This window comes from Perna viridis, chromosome 2 (genome assembly GCF_037379345.1).
Source record: "Perna viridis isolate PV_CMFRI_1.1 ecotype Kerala chromosome 2, ASM3737934v1, whole genome shotgun sequence".
Lineage (NCBI taxonomy): Eukaryota > Metazoa > Mollusca > Bivalvia > Mytilida > Mytilidae > Perna > Perna viridis.
Window position 1 is genome coordinate 56,410,599 of NC_142446.1, and position 19,117 is coordinate 56,429,715.

The 19,117-nt window shown below is 31.9% G+C and overlaps 1 protein-coding gene across 3 annotated transcripts; it reads left to right on the forward strand.

Annotated features, from left to right (window-relative positions):
• Nucleotides 1-729: 729 nt before the first annotated feature.
• On the forward strand, nt 730-17,919 carry LOC148626158 (uncharacterized). 3 transcript variants are annotated; one of them, XM_088569900.1, is made up of 4 exons: nt 730-793; nt 8,169-8,280; nt 12,079-12,189; nt 12,628-17,919. In XM_088569900.1, the coding sequence occupies exon 4, from the start codon at nt 12,641-12,643 to the stop codon at nt 15,386-15,388; it is 2,748 nt and encodes a 915-aa protein (XP_088426026.1). In that variant the 5' UTR covers nt 730-793; nt 8,169-8,280; nt 12,079-12,189; nt 12,628-12,640; the 3' UTR covers nt 15,389-17,919. The 3 variants fall into 3 exon arrangements, with proteins under 3 accessions (XP_088426026.1, XP_088426025.1, XP_088426028.1); XM_088569899.1 differs by having other exon boundaries at nt 735-789; XM_088569902.1 differs by having other exon boundaries at nt 772-959.
• Nucleotides 17,920-19,117: the final 1,198 nt, after the last annotated feature.

A 19,117-nucleotide genomic window follows, 5' to 3' on the forward strand; every position in this document is an offset into this window, starting at 1 on the left:
TAAATTGAACAATTTATTGATATCAACAATTAATTATCAACATGTTGATAAATATTTATTAACATGTTGATAAATCATTTATTGATATAAATATATATTTATCAACATGTTAATAAATATATAAGATTTATTGAAATCAATAAATTCAATTTATTGATATCAATAAATTCAATTTATTGATATCAATAATTCATTTATTAATACCAATAAATGAATTATCGATATCAATAAATCATTTATTGATATCAATAAATGGGGAATAAATTCCACAACGGCTTGCCATACACTATGCTACAATCAATCGACCGCGCCGTGCTACTTTTTATCAACATCGAACTCTGTTGATTTATCGACACTGTAGTGCAGTGAAAAAAAAAACAATTTTACTGAGATTGACTTATTTCCACCTTTTTTCGTCCTCGTTGACTTCAATGTTAAAAAAGGTAGCATGGCGCGTATGCTATGTGCCGATATATGGTTTCAACAAAAGCGTTTGCACTGAGTAGTTTCGTTCATGAAAGACTAATCCGCATGTATGACTTTCGCATTTCGTTGATGTGAGACAGCAGAGATTTTGGTTTACTAACAACAGAAGCCTATTATTAAATTACAGGTCTTGTCCATGCTAACAAGTAATTATATATCCCGGAGTTAGATGCATATATAAAGTCCATAAAGCGCCTTGGGGTTATGATAACGGTTACGTATTATGGTAGACACAATTTACACGATGTACAGGGGGGATAACTCTGTTAGTACAGCGAAATTTCCACACAACTCCCCAAACAAGCAAGTAATTTTTAATGCCTTTAAAATAAGTTTTAGCTCTGGTAGACCATAGGACTAAGTGAGTTCGTAGCCTCATTTGACGTTCGTCGTCGTTTGTCGTCTAATGACATCCTAAAAAAACACAAATCTTTTCATGTACATAACGTATTGACAAAAGTAAAAATTCCCAGGTGAGTAATATCTGCTCATTGGTATGGAATTAGGCATTGCCTATAAAATCAAGCACCGTGAATTTTGCAATACTTTAAATATCATTTTATCCTCACGAGCTGCTCCTTGATTTAAAGTTTCATCATTTGTACATGCAGTACATTGTCATTGTATTCCTGATACACTGCCATTAGGCATTACTGGGTCTCACTGTAACACAGTAATTATCTGTTATTCTAAGCTGAGGAAAAACAGGCCTTTGGAAATTGGAATTTTATTTTGTATGAAGTTAGTACAAAATCTAACCTTTCATTGCTTTAAACTTATTTTTCTGATACAGCATGTAATAACATGCTTGCAAAAAGGTAAGATAAATTTCTGTCCCTTAAAAAATGAAAATTTGTTCGTATTGTATTACTGTATTGAAAAGAAAAATTCTCAAAAATCATTTTTATCAAAAAAAATTGCAATGGAAATTTGTAGGGATGCACCTCAACAACTTTTCAATGGATCGTGATAAGTTTAAATCCTAATTTCATCTTCATTCAGTTTGATAGCAATTTTCAAAACATGACCATCGAAAATTTTAAAAATGGCTGAATATCACATAGAAATTTCGAGTTGGTCCTTAATTTGCCTGTCCTGGAGAACTAATGTGAAAATGTGCATCATTCCATGTTCTTGTTCTAGCCATACAGCAGGACCTGCAATACAATGGGAACAGAGTATACATAAAGGGGGGATGTTTTACACATAACCCATAATGTAAACAAATGCAAATCACTATTTTTTTTTTTACGCAACTGACAGTCAAGAAGATAATGAATGCCTTTCATACATGTATCTTAGAAAAAACTATGCTTCTATTTACATAATACAATCAAAAGTTACATTCTTTTACTTCTGTAGTGGGTTATTTTCTTAAATAGCCAGCGGATCTTAACATCAGAGAAAGATTTGTACTTACACAATGGTAAAAATAAGCGGTCGCCCAGTATCCCATGCCTTTCAGAATTTGAGCTGGGCTATAGACTTCTGGGTTGAATTTAGTTGAATATATATATAGAGAGTACATTTGTATTTAACAGAAATGTGGTTTGGGCTATCAGGTTGAAAATCTCAAGTTTTACGTCTGTTACATTGTACATTTCCGGAACTTTTTACGATATTCATTTCTTAAAAAATTTGAAGACTTCAAGACTATCAAAAAATATCTCAAAAGTATTTAACTGATCTTTCATTACAAGATTGAAAGTCTTCAGTAGATTCACAGGCTATATACTGAAAAAAAAAGTCGGTATTTGAATAGTTTTAAAGAAATGAATAACAATGGTAAAAAGGTCAAGAAAAGTTGAATATATAGAAAGTTCAAATCTTTCTCCACTGTTCAGATTCACTGGCTGTTCAAGAACCTTCATTTTGTATATACAAAACATGAAGCACCCAAAAGCAGAATTTGGAAACTACACGTACATGTATGCAGTAATGAGGTAGAGGATGAAATAAATTTTTTGTTAACTTGTCATACTCTATCTACAATATATAGTAGAAATCCAAACTTACAAAATCTTTTAATAATTTAAATTTTTTTTTTTTTTTTAAATTTAAAGAATATTGGAGACTTAAATTGTAATTTTGCACTATAACGCTTTCAAGCACTTTATTTTGTTACCCTTTCACTTCAGTTTTAGCTATTGAATTTGCAATAGTGAAATAAATAATCACTTGGCAAATTTTGCAGTAGTGAAATAATCTTTTGGTATCTGTCATTTTCATTAACAATTTTTCCAAAAAAAAGCTTTGAAACTACAAGACCAATCAGAACCAAACTTAACATGAATGTTTCTTAGGGTATTCTACATAGAAATATTGTGGGGATTTTTGACGTGTTGAAAAACATGGCCACCATTACTGAAAATAGAACATAACGCCAGACAGAAGTTTTTTGCTTATATTTCCAAATTTCTGTCTGAGGTAAAACTGTACAGCATGATGAGATCTATCTATGGTTAGTTATCATGTTAATCTGTTAAGCTTTGTTGGAGTTATCACTTTTTTATGACACTTTTTTACTATTTCTGTTATTACTTTAAAAATGTTCTCCTCAGAAACTTCTGGATAGAATTCAATGAAAATTGATATCATTGTTTCTTGGGTATGAGACAATGAGTGTTAGGGATTGTCAACCAAGAAAAAACACTGCTACTTTTACCAAAAAATAGAATATTGCTCTTAAGGCTAGGTGTGAGATTCAGGATATTAAGAGCCCTAGTTTTATATAATTGATATTGATGTAACCTTTCATATTTTGAATTAAAAGTATGGAGTACTCAGAGAAGGCTTAGTTCTTATTAGGAGGTATTTTTGAAAGGAAGTGGCAAAAGAAACCATCTTGTACAAAAAAAGTTCAATGGAAATGCCTAGTTTGTACAGCTGATGTGTACATGTATTTTGTATGTGTACATGTATGTTTACAAGTCTATTGTGTATGATATGCCTGAATGTGCTTGTACTGAAATCACTTTAAGGTACCTATTGAATATGCATTTGTGAAATAATGTGATATTCACAGATTATGTGTCTTCTACATGTATTTCTGCAATATAAACCAGGAGAAATTTTTGAAAATGGAGTTGAAAGCTTCATTCTTGAAATGAAAAGTGTCCTTCAACATGAAATTATTTATAAGAACCTAGAAAATTAGAATTATTAAGAAATTTCTTTGTTTAGTCCTTGTTTTCTTTTTCTGACTGTACATGTACATGTATGTGTTGAGTGTAGGCAGTGATACTGATATTGTTAGCCTTTTTTGAAACTCACTCATCCCATTATTTGTATGACTTACATTTTGATTATTGATGTAAGGACTCATTGCTAGTTGTTCTAGATATTTGATATTAACCGGTCTATTTACATGTACTGGTGTAGATAGAGGCTCCATGGATTTCTTTTAAACTTGAGTGAATGGTTAGTAGTTAAATAACCTTTAGCAGGATTGATTTTTTTCAGAAATCAGTCAAGAAGGACCACATGTTTTTGAGGGGAACTTAGTTGAAAATCATTGATTTAGACTTGTCCTTTAGATAGCACCTCCATTTTTGTATGGATTTACTTCTAACTTTAATAAAAGGTATGTTGCTATGAAATCATGGATGGGATTGGTTTTAACAGAAATCAATCAAACGTACCACTCATTTTAGAAGGAGATTTAATTATCTGTTCAAAATCATACCTGGATAGGGCCCCATTTTTTGGGATTTCCTCTAAATTGTGGTGCTTCAATTTTGATCAGAATTTATATTCTGTGATAAATATATGTATCTAATCAAGATTTAAGAGTTTATTAAGCTGGAATGATGTGTCGATACTTGCCCCAAAACTCCTGTTGTATTAAGCTACACCAGTCAAACATTTTATTAGTTTTGAGTGAGGTCTTTGGATCTGGTGAATCTAATTATGTGATTTAGATATTGGATATTGGACTATTATTACTATAGGTACATTTAACTGTCTGATTTCAATTTAAAAAAAAATTTGGGGCTGTGATGGATGGTTGGTTGCGTGCATGCATTTGTCTCATAACACAATCCTGATTGAAAAAGGTTAGTAAATTTTAGGGAGGTACATGTCCCAATACTCTAGTGTCATCATCCATCTGAGGGCTAATTGCCCAAAGTAATTAATGTATAAACCCAAGGGTTCCAATAAGTGGTGGTTTGAGGTCTGTGATGGTCAGTTTCTGACCTAAGGTCTTTGAAATTCATTTCCTGTGGTCTTGAACCTTCAACTCTTTTACTTAACACTTTCTGTGGACGTTTGACTTCACTTAAGTGTTGAGGCGGGGTGGGGGGGGGGGGGAGATTGTCAGGCCATAATACAAAAAACTGCCTGGAACCCATACTGGTTCAGTGTCTTGGGAAAGATGCCACCTTCCTTGCATGTTAAAGCACATTGCTGTGGTATTCAATAGCAGTGGGAACCTTTGCACTCTGTTGCAGGAGGCCCAACCCTGCCTCTTCTCTGTATTTGCAGTGGTAATAACAAATTGCTGACCCTATTATCCATGTGTCTCATCCAATTTTTCATTTCATGTTCATTTAATCATCTATTTCATGTTCATCACACTGATAATAGCTGATATACAACAAATGTATTGCTGCTAGGGCATAAAACACCAACAATCAATCAATCAGTCAATCACTTCATTGGTTTGGAACTTGGAAAAGCCCAGGATTTTCCTCCTATTAAAGTAAACTATCTTTGGTAAATGTATTAAACATTTGATGCTTTCTTCTAAAATAGGAACAATTGATGTACACAGTTACTGCTTGAAGATAAACTTCGTAGGTACATGTACATGTACAAGTTTAGATAACCCTATTTACTGAATATTTACTTGGCATTGAACAGTAAGAGATTGTGTTATTCAGGATAAACATTTCCACATTATTTAAAGTACAAGTCCTTGTAAGAATCAGGTAAAACAGGGAAAATCTTAAACATGAGTGTCAAAAACCCACAGTGACTGATATTACAATATGCTCAATATACTCAAAGGAATCTTCTCTATATAAAATGACCACTAACTGAGCTCTGCATTGCTGGATATGCTTGGATATTTTCCATTAGAATGTTGGAAAATTGAGGTTTTTGACAGATTTTTCTCCACTTGAAATGTATATTTGCAGTGCATTTCTATAATTTATGACTTATTTTAACAAAATGATATGAAAAATCTTATTTTTGTTTTGTGATTCTGATGACAAAGTTAATAATATCGAACTTCAATATGGTGAATTATTTCATACAATGTTTCGAACACTACCTGATATTTACAGAGACTAACATTTGATTCAACAATTTAGTTTTGGCACTGCTGTGGTGGTTTGAACTGGTTTCTTTGAGATACATTATAACATAAGATTAAATTAACATATTCCGAACTCTCATTCTGAACAGTTTTGGATATTAAGGTGATAGGTCCATCTTAGTGCAAAAACTTAAAAAAAAAATGTGTTTGTATTTCTATTACACCTATAATGACATTGGGTAGGTAGGTACTAATATGGATTTTTTTATTTACTATATTTTACATTGAATCTGTAGGAGAAACATTCTGACAGTGCTTATTGAAAAATTGACCCCCCCCTCCCCCATATTAAAAAAAAAAACCCTCTGGGTGCACTTTTTTGGCTGAAAAAATAAGGTGGGTAGGATAATAGGAAACATATATCTTTTTCTTTTTTTATTTGCTATTATTTAGAATGGTATTATAATAGAAACATGTAAGGACATATTATGCACATAAATGCAGCTTTTTATTTATTTTGTCCATAGGTTTACCAGAGTTAGAAATAGTAGCCAGCCCACCAGATTGAGATTGGCTATTTTTTGGCAGGGCTGGCTAATTTTAGCAAAAATTTATATAGCCGTATAGTAAATATATGAAAAATTGTATTCAGGGCTGGCTAGAATTTGAGTGAATTTCCTACCCAGAAGTTTACTGTAAACCAACTTACATATGTATTGTTGTGTCTACTTTATTTAGCTGATTTCATGAAGATTTATTTTTGCGTTTTTAATAAAAAAAAATTGCTTCAACATATAAAGATAGTTTCTAAGTATGCTTTTCTGTGACTGTTTATTTTTGCAATAATTCTATGTCCGTGAAAGTTGTGAAAATTAAATGGTTTACAGTACTTTGATCAGTACCTATGTCACAGATGGAGTTTGATCCTATGTAAGTCAATAATTATTGAACCAATATTAAAAGAACAAATTAAAGATGTATTCCTCCTATTTTGAACAATGAAGATTCTATGTAAATTTAATCTGTTTTAAATTAAGCCGTTATTACAGCAGTACATGTATATGTATATGCCATAATTGACCAAGTATGTGGTTATTAATCACCACTGTTACATGTAGCAATTAGGTAGCAGTCTTTATAAAAATCATGCATGTCAAAAACCAAACAAATTTACTTTTATTTTCAAAATTCAGAAACACTTACACACCATTTAACCAACCTTTGTTTGTCATTTGGTTCTTGCAATTTCGAGATAAAAATTATATAGATTGTGTATGAAATTGGCACTTTGAAGAATTCTCGTTCTTGAATGGGTTTGATTTGGTTGATTTTAGTGGGAGGTGAATATATTGTTTTCTTGAAAATATAGATGTAAATGCAGAAAAAACTATTGTTACATAAAAAATAGCATCTGTAGACCTAAAAAGCGTCATTTGTTTGTTGGTTTTCAACAGAATGAATCACCACTTAAGGTAGTGTCTGAATCTCATATGGACTAATACTTAAATTTTGCATAGTAATAATGTACCAGTGTCTGAATCTTATATGGACTGGTACATAAACTTTCCATAGTGTTTATTTATATAATGAAGATACTCATGTATGTGATGACAGTGATTGTCACTGACTGACACAGGTCAAAACTAATATGGAATTTTTTGTGTATCCTTCAACCTCTGTCTCCTTGAAAGTAAAAAGTCCACAAATTATTGGCCTACCCTATTTTCATCCACTCACCCTATTTTCTATGGTTCCCAATGAAAAAAAAATGGTCTTATAGTTAGTATAGTGTCCTAGCTAGGGCAAAATGAAGGGGCACCGTGCCTTGCCGCTATCACACCTGCGCCCCTCTGCCCCTATTGAGTACCCCTTTAGTGCCCATTTACAATTATCTGAATGTCCCTTTTAGATTGCACTCTTGTTAATAAATTACCCCAAGCTAATTAAGAAGTGTTACCTTCATTAACTACATCCTGTCATAATTAACCCTCAGGTAAACCTCAGGTAATTATCCCTGATCAATCAGCTGATCAGGGCTATCGGATGATGATTGACAGGTAGAAAAATGGATACGGATTGGACCTATCACCATTTTACTGCACAATTAATTTCACAATTATTTTCAAGTTAATAGGTCTAAGTTTTGTAGAACCACGGGTGTAAAGTGTGCATGTTGCACATGTTTGTTTATTCAAAATGTCAATTTCCTCCCTTATAATTTTACAAGTTATATTGTCACTCTTATGAATATATGTATTTTAAAATATTTACTCCGCATTTACCAATATCCATTCAGTTAAAGATTTTATTTTCTACATTGTTGGAAAGCCTTTGCTATGTGACATTTGTGGCAAATGATAAACTTTAAATATTGATTATAATTGTACCTATTATTCAGTTTAATTTACATTTATTGCAGAAGTACTTACAACTGAATGAAGTTAATTACCTCTAGTTTGATTGGGTAAATTGTAGTCATTGTGGCTTCTGGTAATATTAACAACCTGTAAAAATAATCTGCTGAAGACAAGGTATGTTAAAAAAACAAGGATTGCTAGTAAATAATCTCTGAAGAAGTGTTGGATAGATTGTCACTTACCGGTATAGTGCTTAAGAAATTTCTAATAATTGCTTTTTTAACATTTTGGTGCTTTTTTTATGATTGGATACGGTGTTTGTATGGGTAAATGTATTGTAATTGTTCTGGTATATCCATCTGTACTTTGAGAACCGATTTGTTCACCATCTACCTTAGAAGTGATATTTTATGAGTAATTTAGTGAGTGCTTCTAGGAAAGCAGAGGATGTTTACCCCGGTCTTTACAAAATAGGTTGCTGACTTGTCCAACCCAAACCCAAATTTGACCTTTTTCTCTGAATACAGGCTGTTTCCTCAAGTAAAATAATGTCAAGATCATCCAATTTTCACAAAAATCACAGTTTTTCTAAGCTTTATTTTTACATGTACAATATTGAATTTTTACAACCTTGAATGTTTAGTTTGAGATATCATTTGTCTTCATGTATTCTTCTTAAGAATTATATGAGATTACTGAAGCCTTTAGAAGTCACTTTAAAGTATTATGATACCATGCTCTTAATGTAAGTGTGAAAATCACTATTAACACAGACTGTAATCGAGTACAGCTCTGCCTTAAAACCAGGCAGAAATTTTATGATTAGTGATTTATAATCCAAAAAATCTTTGGTTTGATTGGAAATCCTTCAGTAGGCCTCATAGAAATTGTAATCGAGAATAACAGCTCAAATAAAAGTTGGTCACTGTAGATATTAACTCTTAAACTTTGTTTACACTCTAATACATATATAGAAAAGTACAGGAAAACTTCCAGCCAGAATTTTTACACTGTAATCGGTAAAAGATATTTCATGATATGTAGTAGATCCAAGGAAATGAATGCAGGAAGCTTTGTTTCTAGGATTTAACGAATGCATTTGAACATTTTATTGTATATCTATAGATATATATGATGATCATACCTGCCTGATTTTTTAAGCAGACCCATACTTAATTCCTTCAAAACTGACAGTATTGACTTAGGGATAGATACTCTGAATAAATTGGTTTTCAAAGCATACATTTTTAATTAACGATTTTATCCAGCAAATTTGTATCAAGACTAAAACTTCCATTCATGGTAAGTGGTTTATATACATCAGTGTAGGATTATAGTTTGTAGAGATTGTACAATTCATGATTTAACTAATAATAAGGGAGTACTAAAATGGTGAGATAACAGGTAATATCAGATCGTGAGAAGTTGTGGTAAAAGCAGACAAGTCAAAATAAGATGACTATTTCCCATACTTAATAAAAAGGAAACTTTCAAATTTTTATTTTAAATACTAGTACAGGAAAATATTGGAAAAAGCATTGATTTCACAATAGCTATTTTTTGTATATTCTTCAAGTATAAAGAAGTAAAGTACTGATAAATTAAGGAGGTAGACCTAGGGTAAGTAACACAACTCTTACAAATCATTGGAACGTTTGTATTCAGCATTTTACAGTGTTCTTATGTAAGCATCAAAGTGACTGGGACTGATTTCAATCAGTTTTAAACGAAAGCTTGATTGGCTTTGGTGCAATTGAATGTATGTAGTACCAAAAACACACTGAACCTAGACCTATGCATTGTAAGTGCATTATATGTGTGTATTCTGATTCAAAGTAGTAAAAATAAAGCTGAGAATGTGTACTTTAAAATCACATATGTAATTTACTACAAAAGTGTATGAATATTGTTTACATGTGTGAGTAATTTGCCTCCATGCTGTCACTTAGCAAAAAAGTGTAAAAATGTTGATTTTCAGTATTATTTATTCAAGTAAATTTTGTGAAGAATTTCTGCAGACATCTTGCCATTAGAGTAATGATTTTGAAAGCCTTATTTTCCTAACTTTGCAATGGTATGCATCTTTAAGGTGTCATTTGTCCTGGGAATTCACAGTGAAACATTGAAAATTACTTGTTTAACATGTAAAGTAATGGAAACGTTAGAAGTGGTTAGTGAGACCATATCACTGATTTCAAGAGTTATGCCCCTTACCCTAGGTCTTCATCTTTAAATCTATTCAATGAACTTGTTATGTTTAACTTAGGAAATGGTATACTACTGATAAAGAACACGTGTGAAAAATAATATCAAGGTTTTTGAACAAATGTTTTTTGAACCCATATTGCTTGGGAAATTTCAAAAGACTGATTTTTTTAGCAATTACCATGCAAAGCTAAATGTGTTTTATCATACAAAAAAAGAAAAAAAATCATTGTGAATATATTATAACAGTTACGTTTGTACACAAAATTAAGTTTATCAAGTTAAAGAATAAATCATCTTGTGAAATCTGTCATTCAGTGACAATATTTCATCTATTTAGGAAAGAAAAGGGATTCATGTTATTTAATTGAATGGTAATATTTTGACACCAGTTTGGATGTGGATCAAGGATTTGAAGTCAGAATGGGTGCAAACTGCCAAGCAGAGTGATTGACACATATTTTTAATGCAAATTTTGATTTTTGCCCATAAATGAAAGATGGGTGTTGGCATGTCTTTTGCATTTATACATCATTGCTGCTTAAATCAATCTGTGCATTGCGTTCTACCTTCAGGTGTTAAGATTTACTTTTAAGAGTGGAAGATCCTGGATTTTTCTAAGTTTGAAATCAATGGTTCATTGGTGAAAAAAAACCATAAGTCCTCAATTAAGTGTCAACAAAAAGGATTGAAGGTCCAGGACCTACATAACTGTAATTTTTAAAGGTCCTAGGTCAGAAAATGAGTCTTTTGTTTCAACCCATTCATTGTCACTTTGAGAGAGGGTGCATGTCTGCTTTGTTCCTGGATTTCACTTCTTTTAAAGATCAAGGAGTACCATTAAAAAAAAAACATTTAATACTTGTAAAATATCCAGGGATACAGGCAATCATTTGCTGTTTTTTGCCAAAATTTTACACAAAATTAACAATATTTTTCAAAAGAGGGGGTTCCAACCCTTTGAACCCTCCTCCTGGATCTGCCACTGTTTTTGTTAATTTTTGCCTTTAAAGCCTTATAAAACTACTTTAACCCTACCGCAGATTTGCACCTGTCCACAGTCAGAAGGTGTTTGTCATTAGTGTCTTGGTGTCGTTATTTGACTTCTTAGTTTATTTTGAAGAAGTGTCGTAGATCTGTTTAACAATGGATTTTATTACTTTTGTTGTCGGGGCCTTTCAGAGCTTACTTAAAGGTATGTTTATGCTTATTGAAGATCTTTTGGTGATTTCTGTAAGTAATTACTATTTTTATAAAGGTTTACAATGGTGCACTTGTTGTGTTTCATCATATCTGTTCCTTTTTCTACTGAATAATAGAAAATGAATAAATGAATAACATATTGTGGAAATTGATTATGATAAATTGTTACAGGGTGCTTGTCACAGCTCTTGTCTAAACTACTACCCCTGATTACTTCAATTTACACCATGGACTCAACTAATTGTATAACTGTCAAACTCTTAGATGTTTTCTATGGGAACAACAAAATCATAAAAAAAGTGTTTTCCTGTAAAGGGCATTACATTGTGATACTACATAATCTATGATACATGTATATATGTTCTTAAAGCTTTCTTTATATCTAGCCAATAATGGGATGAAATCAAAGTAAAACTGGTCCTTTAAAAGGATTTTAATCAGCAATGTAAACAGAAATTTGTACAGCATGAATACTAGTGACATTGGAAAATGACTTTTATTTTTTGTTGACATTCTACCTTTTCTTTACTTGAATTTTTTGACAGTGTTCATATTTGTTTACAGACGAAGCAGTGAGTGTCAGTATGTTACTAATTGGAGAGAAGGATAGAACCAGCTAATGGTTATCTAATGTGGATTAATACATAGAGGCTGATTTTACTGCGATAGATCGGGGTTTGTTGTATTAAGTTTTTATTTCATGACTCAGATAGTTTTCTATTCTTAAAGATGCAATAAGGTAAAAAGGTATCACTCAGGAACTAGAAGAAATTTATTTTTGTATTAATGCACATTTTTTTTAATATGTTTGAAGGGATTAAGGTTTACTATGAATCATATCTGTTTATTGTTAGACTTGTGGAAGGTATGGATAGTACAATAAAATATGACAGGTAAACTAGATGTAATAGCATTGTCTCATTTAGTTTCCTGCCATTTCCACTTAATAAACTGAGTACATTTATATGTGCATGCAATCATTTAACCTTAAAGATTTAGGAGTAAGGGTCCTAAAGTGGCTGAAAGAATGGTTTCTTCATTATACTAATGCCTAGGTTATAGTGTAAAGAAGGAAAAACATATTTTAACAACATAACAACTTATTTATTTCAGTTTTGTTGACAGAATGAGGGCCAAAGGAAAGCAAGTGCTTAGTATTATAGTTTTTATTATATTTTTTGTGCTGGTCTACCTGTTCTATGCTGACAAATTCACTTTTCAATGGACAACGAAAAAAAGTGAGGAAGATATGTTGGGGTCCTCTTTGGGACCACCGACAGCAGAACAAACAATTGGAAAAGTTATCACAAGGAACCAAAATGGCTGGACCATTGACAATGTTGTTTGTAAGAAAAACTATGATTTTGTGCTTGCTCATCTGAAAAGTCCTCCACACACACCAATATTTGTTTACTCCGCCAAAGAAGATGTTTGGGTTTCTGGAAATATCATACGTGATGGTCAATGGGAAGGTGGATTGGTGCAAAAAATTTTAGGCCTAATGCAGAAACATCCTAATGCTATTTTCTTAGATCTTGGTGCTAATGTTGGTATGTTTTCAGTGTCCATTGCAGCACATGGATTTAGAACAATTGCAGTTGACTGTTTGGAAGGAAATGTCATGCGCTTGTGCGCATCAATGAAAGCAGCTAAGTTAACAGATAAAATGACTGTTGTTTACAATGCGTTGTCTCATACTCATGAAAAAGTTTCTCTAGGTAAGCACAAAGGCAATGTTGGAGGTACCTTTGTCAAAGGAGGCACAGACTCTGATAAGGATTCTGTAAACACCATCTTCTTGGATGATCTACTAGAAATCTACTCATTTGATCAAGTGGTAATAAAAATGGATGTTGAAACTTATGAAGCAAATGTTTTAAAAGGTGCTTATAATTTTTTTAAGACAGTTAAAGTTCATGCATTATTAATGGAGTTTGTTGCTCATAGAAACAAGGATAGTGGAAGATTTATTGCTGACTTTTTGACTTCTCATGGATTAGAACCAAATGTCCCAGAGAGTGTCAAAAGTGATTATTCTAAATGGGGAGGTGATGTTCTATTTTTACGCAATGAAAAGTCATCTGCAGTGCTTCACTCTACAACTACTACTGCTACTAGTACTCAGAATGTGGTAACAATAAATAATCCAGAACAAGCATTCGGTAAAGTCATAGCACATACAAATGGAAAGTGGATCTCTGATGAAAATTTTTGTCCAAGTGATACTAGTCGTTTCGTTAGTGCACGATTAGGCCATCCCTATAATGTACCAATATTTGTTTATACTGCCAAAGAAGATCAGTGGATTTCAGGGCGGATCATTAATGGTGGGGTATGGGAGGATGATTTGGTGAACAAGATAATTACACAAGTGAACAGCTATCCTGAAGCTTTTTTCATAGACATTGGAGCAAATATTGGTGTATACACCATGGCTGTTGCAAGCCGTAATAGGAAAGTTATTAGTGTTGACTGTTTGAGAAAAAATCTTGATAGGTTATGTAACTCTGTTAGAACTGCTGGCTTTACTGATCGAGTCTCTATTGTAAATAATGCTCTCTCTAGTGAGAGAACAACCTTTTCTCTTGGGTCTTATGAAGGAAATGTAGGAGGTACCTATCTAAAAAAATCCTCAGATGGAAGCGATGTTGTACATAGCATCTTGTTAGATGACTTGTTGACACTGTTTCCACTGAAAGAAGCTGTTATCAAAATGGATGTAGAAACCCACGAGGATAGTGTTCTGAAAGGGGCCAGTAAATTCTTCAAAGATGTAAAAGTTCAGTTTATTATGTTGGAATTTGTAGCTCATAAGGGAAAAGAAAGTGGTAGATTCATAAAAGACTTTTTTGAACAAAATGAAATGGAACCAATTTTACCATTATCAGCAAATTTAGAAGACACCAAAACTTGGCCAAATGAAGTTTCATTTAGGAGGAAAAAAGGACCATCAAAAAATTCAATACAAGAACAGACAACTCATGCAAACCAAGAAGGTAATCATAATGAAATTTCACAAGTAAATCCATCTAATAAAAAAATTATAAAATCAGAAAAACAGGCAATGGGCAAAGTCATTTCAAGGTCAGGATATACACAAGAATGGACAGAATCAAACATATCATGTCAAGTCCAAAGTCACTTTATCCGTGCCAATTTAAACCGAGATCCTTCAACGACTATATTTGTTTATTCCAAGACGGAGGACAAATGGGTATCGGGTAGCATCATAGCAAATGGAAACTGGGAATATGACCTAGTACAGAAAATTATATCTGAGTTTAGACAATTTCCTGATGCAACTTTTCTAGATGTGGGTGCTAATGTTGGTATGTTTTCACTTACTCTTGCTAAGCTTGGAAAAAAAGTCATAGCATTTGAATGTTTGAAAGGAAATGTTGAACGATTGTGTGCCTCTATGAAAAATAATCCAGGTTTTGAGGAGAGAATGACTATAGTATACAATGCCTTGTCAAATAAGCGTGAAAAAGTAACTCTAGGTACTCATAGTGGTAATGTAGGGGGTACTTATGTGAAGAAACTAGACCCAGAGGTCTCTAATGTTAATATTATACAGACTGCTAGGTTGGATGACATATTAGAGTTATTTGTTTTGAAAAAAGTAATTATGAAAATGGATGTTGAAACTTATGAGGCAAAAGTTTTGGAGGGAGCTCAGAACTTTTTTAACAATGTTGAAGTTGAAGCAGTTTTAATGGAGTTTGTAGCACACCGAGGTAAAGACTCTGGAAAATATATTATAGAGTTCTTTGAGAAACATAAAATGTACCCCGTATTGAGTCCGGGAATGGACAGACATGATACAAATACTTGGAAAAAAGGGGAAGTCATGTTTAAAAGGCAACATAACTAATTAGGGTTATAGCATTGTGTTTAGTTTTTTCATTGTTGTATTTTACTCAGGCCAGGTCTCAACAGATATTTTTGTTGAGGAAAAATCCTCACTTGTCAATTTTCAGAATTTTATCATTGAAGAATACATTGATCAAATACTGTAAAAAAAGCTTTTTTGAAACCATCAATTTGTATTTTACAAATACATGTATATATGATGCCATCAAGTTAGCTTCATTATCTTTTTATCACATTAGGCTGTGACTGAAAATATTTGAATTGCATTTTTGCTGTACCTTTTTTCAATTTATGTATATTATTATGTACATTGTACTTGTTACATGATATTGTTATTGTATTTTACTATGTACTTATTGTATGATATAAGAATTATTGTAGGATTACATAATAATGTATTGTCTGAAAATTTGGAATATATTTCCATGTAGTAGGTGTGTTCAATTAATTGTTACATAAACTTGCAAATTCAATATACATAAAATGTATCGACTACATGTGTTTGAGGAATCACATTCGTAGGTGTCAGTCTGTAAGAATCAGGCAGTGGGTGAAGCATGATAAACAAAAACTACCATTTTGAAAATTTGATTTTACTTAAAAAAAAAAAATAGGGAGAAAAAGCAAGATTTTCCATATTTCAAGAGCACATAACGCTTATCAAAAACCTAATTTTCCTAACATTCAATTCAAAAATTTCTTAACAAATCCAGTGATAAAGAGATCATGTAGTGGCCTTTTCATATAAAGGAATCATCCTTAAGTGAAATTATATTGTTAGATTAGTGGGGTTTTGACTTGCGTGTTTGCCTGATTCTTACAAATACCTACTCTAAAGTACTAGTCCATTTGAAATTTAGACACTGCCTATGGTAGAGGTGATTCATAGTGTAGAAAAAATACACCAAATAAAAGATGCTTTTCAGTCTATGTTTGCTATATTTTTATGTCATGATGGTCATCTGTTTTTTTTGTGAAAATGATACATTCATCTTCCGGCCACTAAAATCAACCAAATGAAATCAAAATCAGAAATGATAACACTTACAAAATGCAGATTTCATAGTCAATCTAAGTAATTTTTATCTTATAAGTGCAATAACAGATTGACAAACTATGAGTGGTCATGTGATCTGAGAGTGTTTCTGAATAAGGAAAAAAAGTAAATTTGGTGGCTTTTTGACATGCATGAATCACTTCCTGTCTTATTTTTATAAAGATTCACAATGCTTGCCATTAGCTACTAGCCCAAAGCTCAGGGCTAGTAAAAATTGATTTGGGCAAATGACATGATGTGTACTTTTCTTACAGTCTAGTTGAATCTTATACAGTCCTCTGTTATTCAGGTTTGTTGCTGAGAATTTTGAAGGACAGGACTGTATTCATTTGATATCCTACTTATTATGTAAAAAGCATAATCATTTGTCACATGTTTTTGAAGCATCATGAATAAGAAGCTTTATTTGTACCAGTGTAATATGGGAAGTTGTTTAAGTTGCTTACTGTGGAGATTGTTAAGTACTATTCCAGCTAAGAATCATGCAAACTGTGATATATGGTTGGAAAGCCTACATATTTTGATTTTTTATATTGTGTTAAAAGTGCTTAAGTAAACTGAAAACAACAAGGATTTTCATTGAAGCAGTGTTCATAAGAGATATAAATTATATAGAATGTTCTGTAGAATTCAAAATTAAGGGAGGTAACTCTGGCAGTGACACTATAAAAATACAGTAGAAACCATTTAATTTTCAATATAAGTTATCTCCCAAGAACAGACAGATTGGAATGAATGATTATACATTTCCACATATAGATCTATAAAGCAACTTAATGACAAGAAAAAAATATGTAGCCTTTTTTTAGGGTGTATTACATGTTGCAGAATTTGCATGATTCTTACAAAGTCTGCTACTTAATATAAGGGTGATATACAATAATAATGATCTATAATTTATATAATAAATAACAAATTGAGTACACCTTTTTGAATTACAAGTAACATCCAGCAGAAAGAGTGGCTTATTTTGAAAAAAAAAGTCAATTTGTTTTGACATTATGTCACCTTTCTCAGAATTTACATTTTGGCAAAGCAGAGATATAAGTACCTGTACAATGTATATACTTATTTTATTTTTATGAATATTCAGTTAAGGTAATTTTCTCAAAATAGTATATTTTTGTGCTTACAGGTTTTTATTGATCCTGTTTTTATAGCAAATAAAACAGTTAACTTCAGGCGATACATCTGGTCTTTCCTCATTTCTGCTTGGTATTTTCTGGAAGTTTTTTGAATTACCAGTTTATACACAATTTCATTATAGAGTATAATGCCTTTCTGTGCAATTGTTGAAGTATGTTCATACTGCATGTTTTTGATAAAGAGATCAGAATAGAGGAACAACACAGGTGCACATCTAGACATTTATGAAACAAAAAAATATATAAAATTGGGTTCTAGGCTGTCATTTGCTCATTTTGCCAAGATTGTGCTTGAAATCAACACCCCCCCCCCCAAAAAAAAACCAAAAAAAAAAACAGAATTTTTCCACTCGCTCTGTGTCTGCTACTTCTCTTATATGTTAATATACATAACATACTTAAAATAAGTTAAAAAAAATTACGGTGCTAACAAGAGCACAGGATTGGAAATAATCAATTGATGGGTGGCATTTACAATTTTTTCATATCCTTTTTAATAAAAAGTCATTTTAGTGCTTTTACATGCTGTGTCAGTTTAGATAAAAATAGCATTCCAATTTATGCGTACTTACTTGTTTTTGTCCTTTTATTTATTGTTGGGTGTAAATATTTTGTAGGACATCTCTAAACTATAGTAATGTAATTTATTTCTGACCATTGACATTTTATTCTGTTTTTTTTTTTTATACCCTTTGCATAGTAATAATGTGCAATGTATTTTCACTATTCTTGTCATCTTTATAAGCAGTTATAAAGCTTTGTAATTTACATGTATTAATATAACTTTTAAAAAATTTTAATTGATGTAATGTATATTCCTGCTTCATTGGTATCTTTTGCTTCTCTTATAGACATGCTTTTTTTTTTTTTTATAAAATTGTTGATTTTCTTGTATGTAACTCCTAATGTTTGTGTTCAGTCGATACAAGGTTGAATGTTAAATGTATTTTTTTCATTAAGACAAAGTATTGGTATTACCGGTATTGTATTATTGCACAAGGTTTTCCTTATTGGCTTAGTTATTGTTCCAAGGCTAGCCATATTGCTACCTCACCTCACTTATCCTCTTCGTCGCCAGTGGGATATATGGCCGCAACAAGTAGCCATATTGCTAGCCAAGGACCAATAATTCAGCCAATATGGAAATCCTTATGCAGTTATACCTTTATTGACTAACTAGTTCAATATGTCATATTGACCTTGGCCAATATAGATTTTAACCAGGCCAATATGACGTATTGGATGGCTAAATCCTGTATTGCCATACTTTTGTATTTTGTATTGTATTGGAAGTTTTGATCATATTTAGATTAGTATTCGAACGTTAGTCAATAATATATTTATTATGTTACTTAAAGTATGTAAATTGAATAATCGAGTTTAGCTATTTTTAGTAATTTTCTTTTTTTATATATATATTGTATTATTTGGAATAGAAGTCTGTCATTGTAATATTCTTTTTTATATATTATTGTGAAGAGGATGATTTAGACTATATTTACCCCAGAGGTCAGTAGTGGTGCTGTGT

Bases quoted from the DNA above. Each gene is read 5' to 3' on its own strand.
- LOC148626158 (XM_088569900.1), top strand. From the start codon at position 12,641: ATGAGGGCCAAAGGAAAGCAAGTGCTTAGTATTATAGTTTTTATTATA.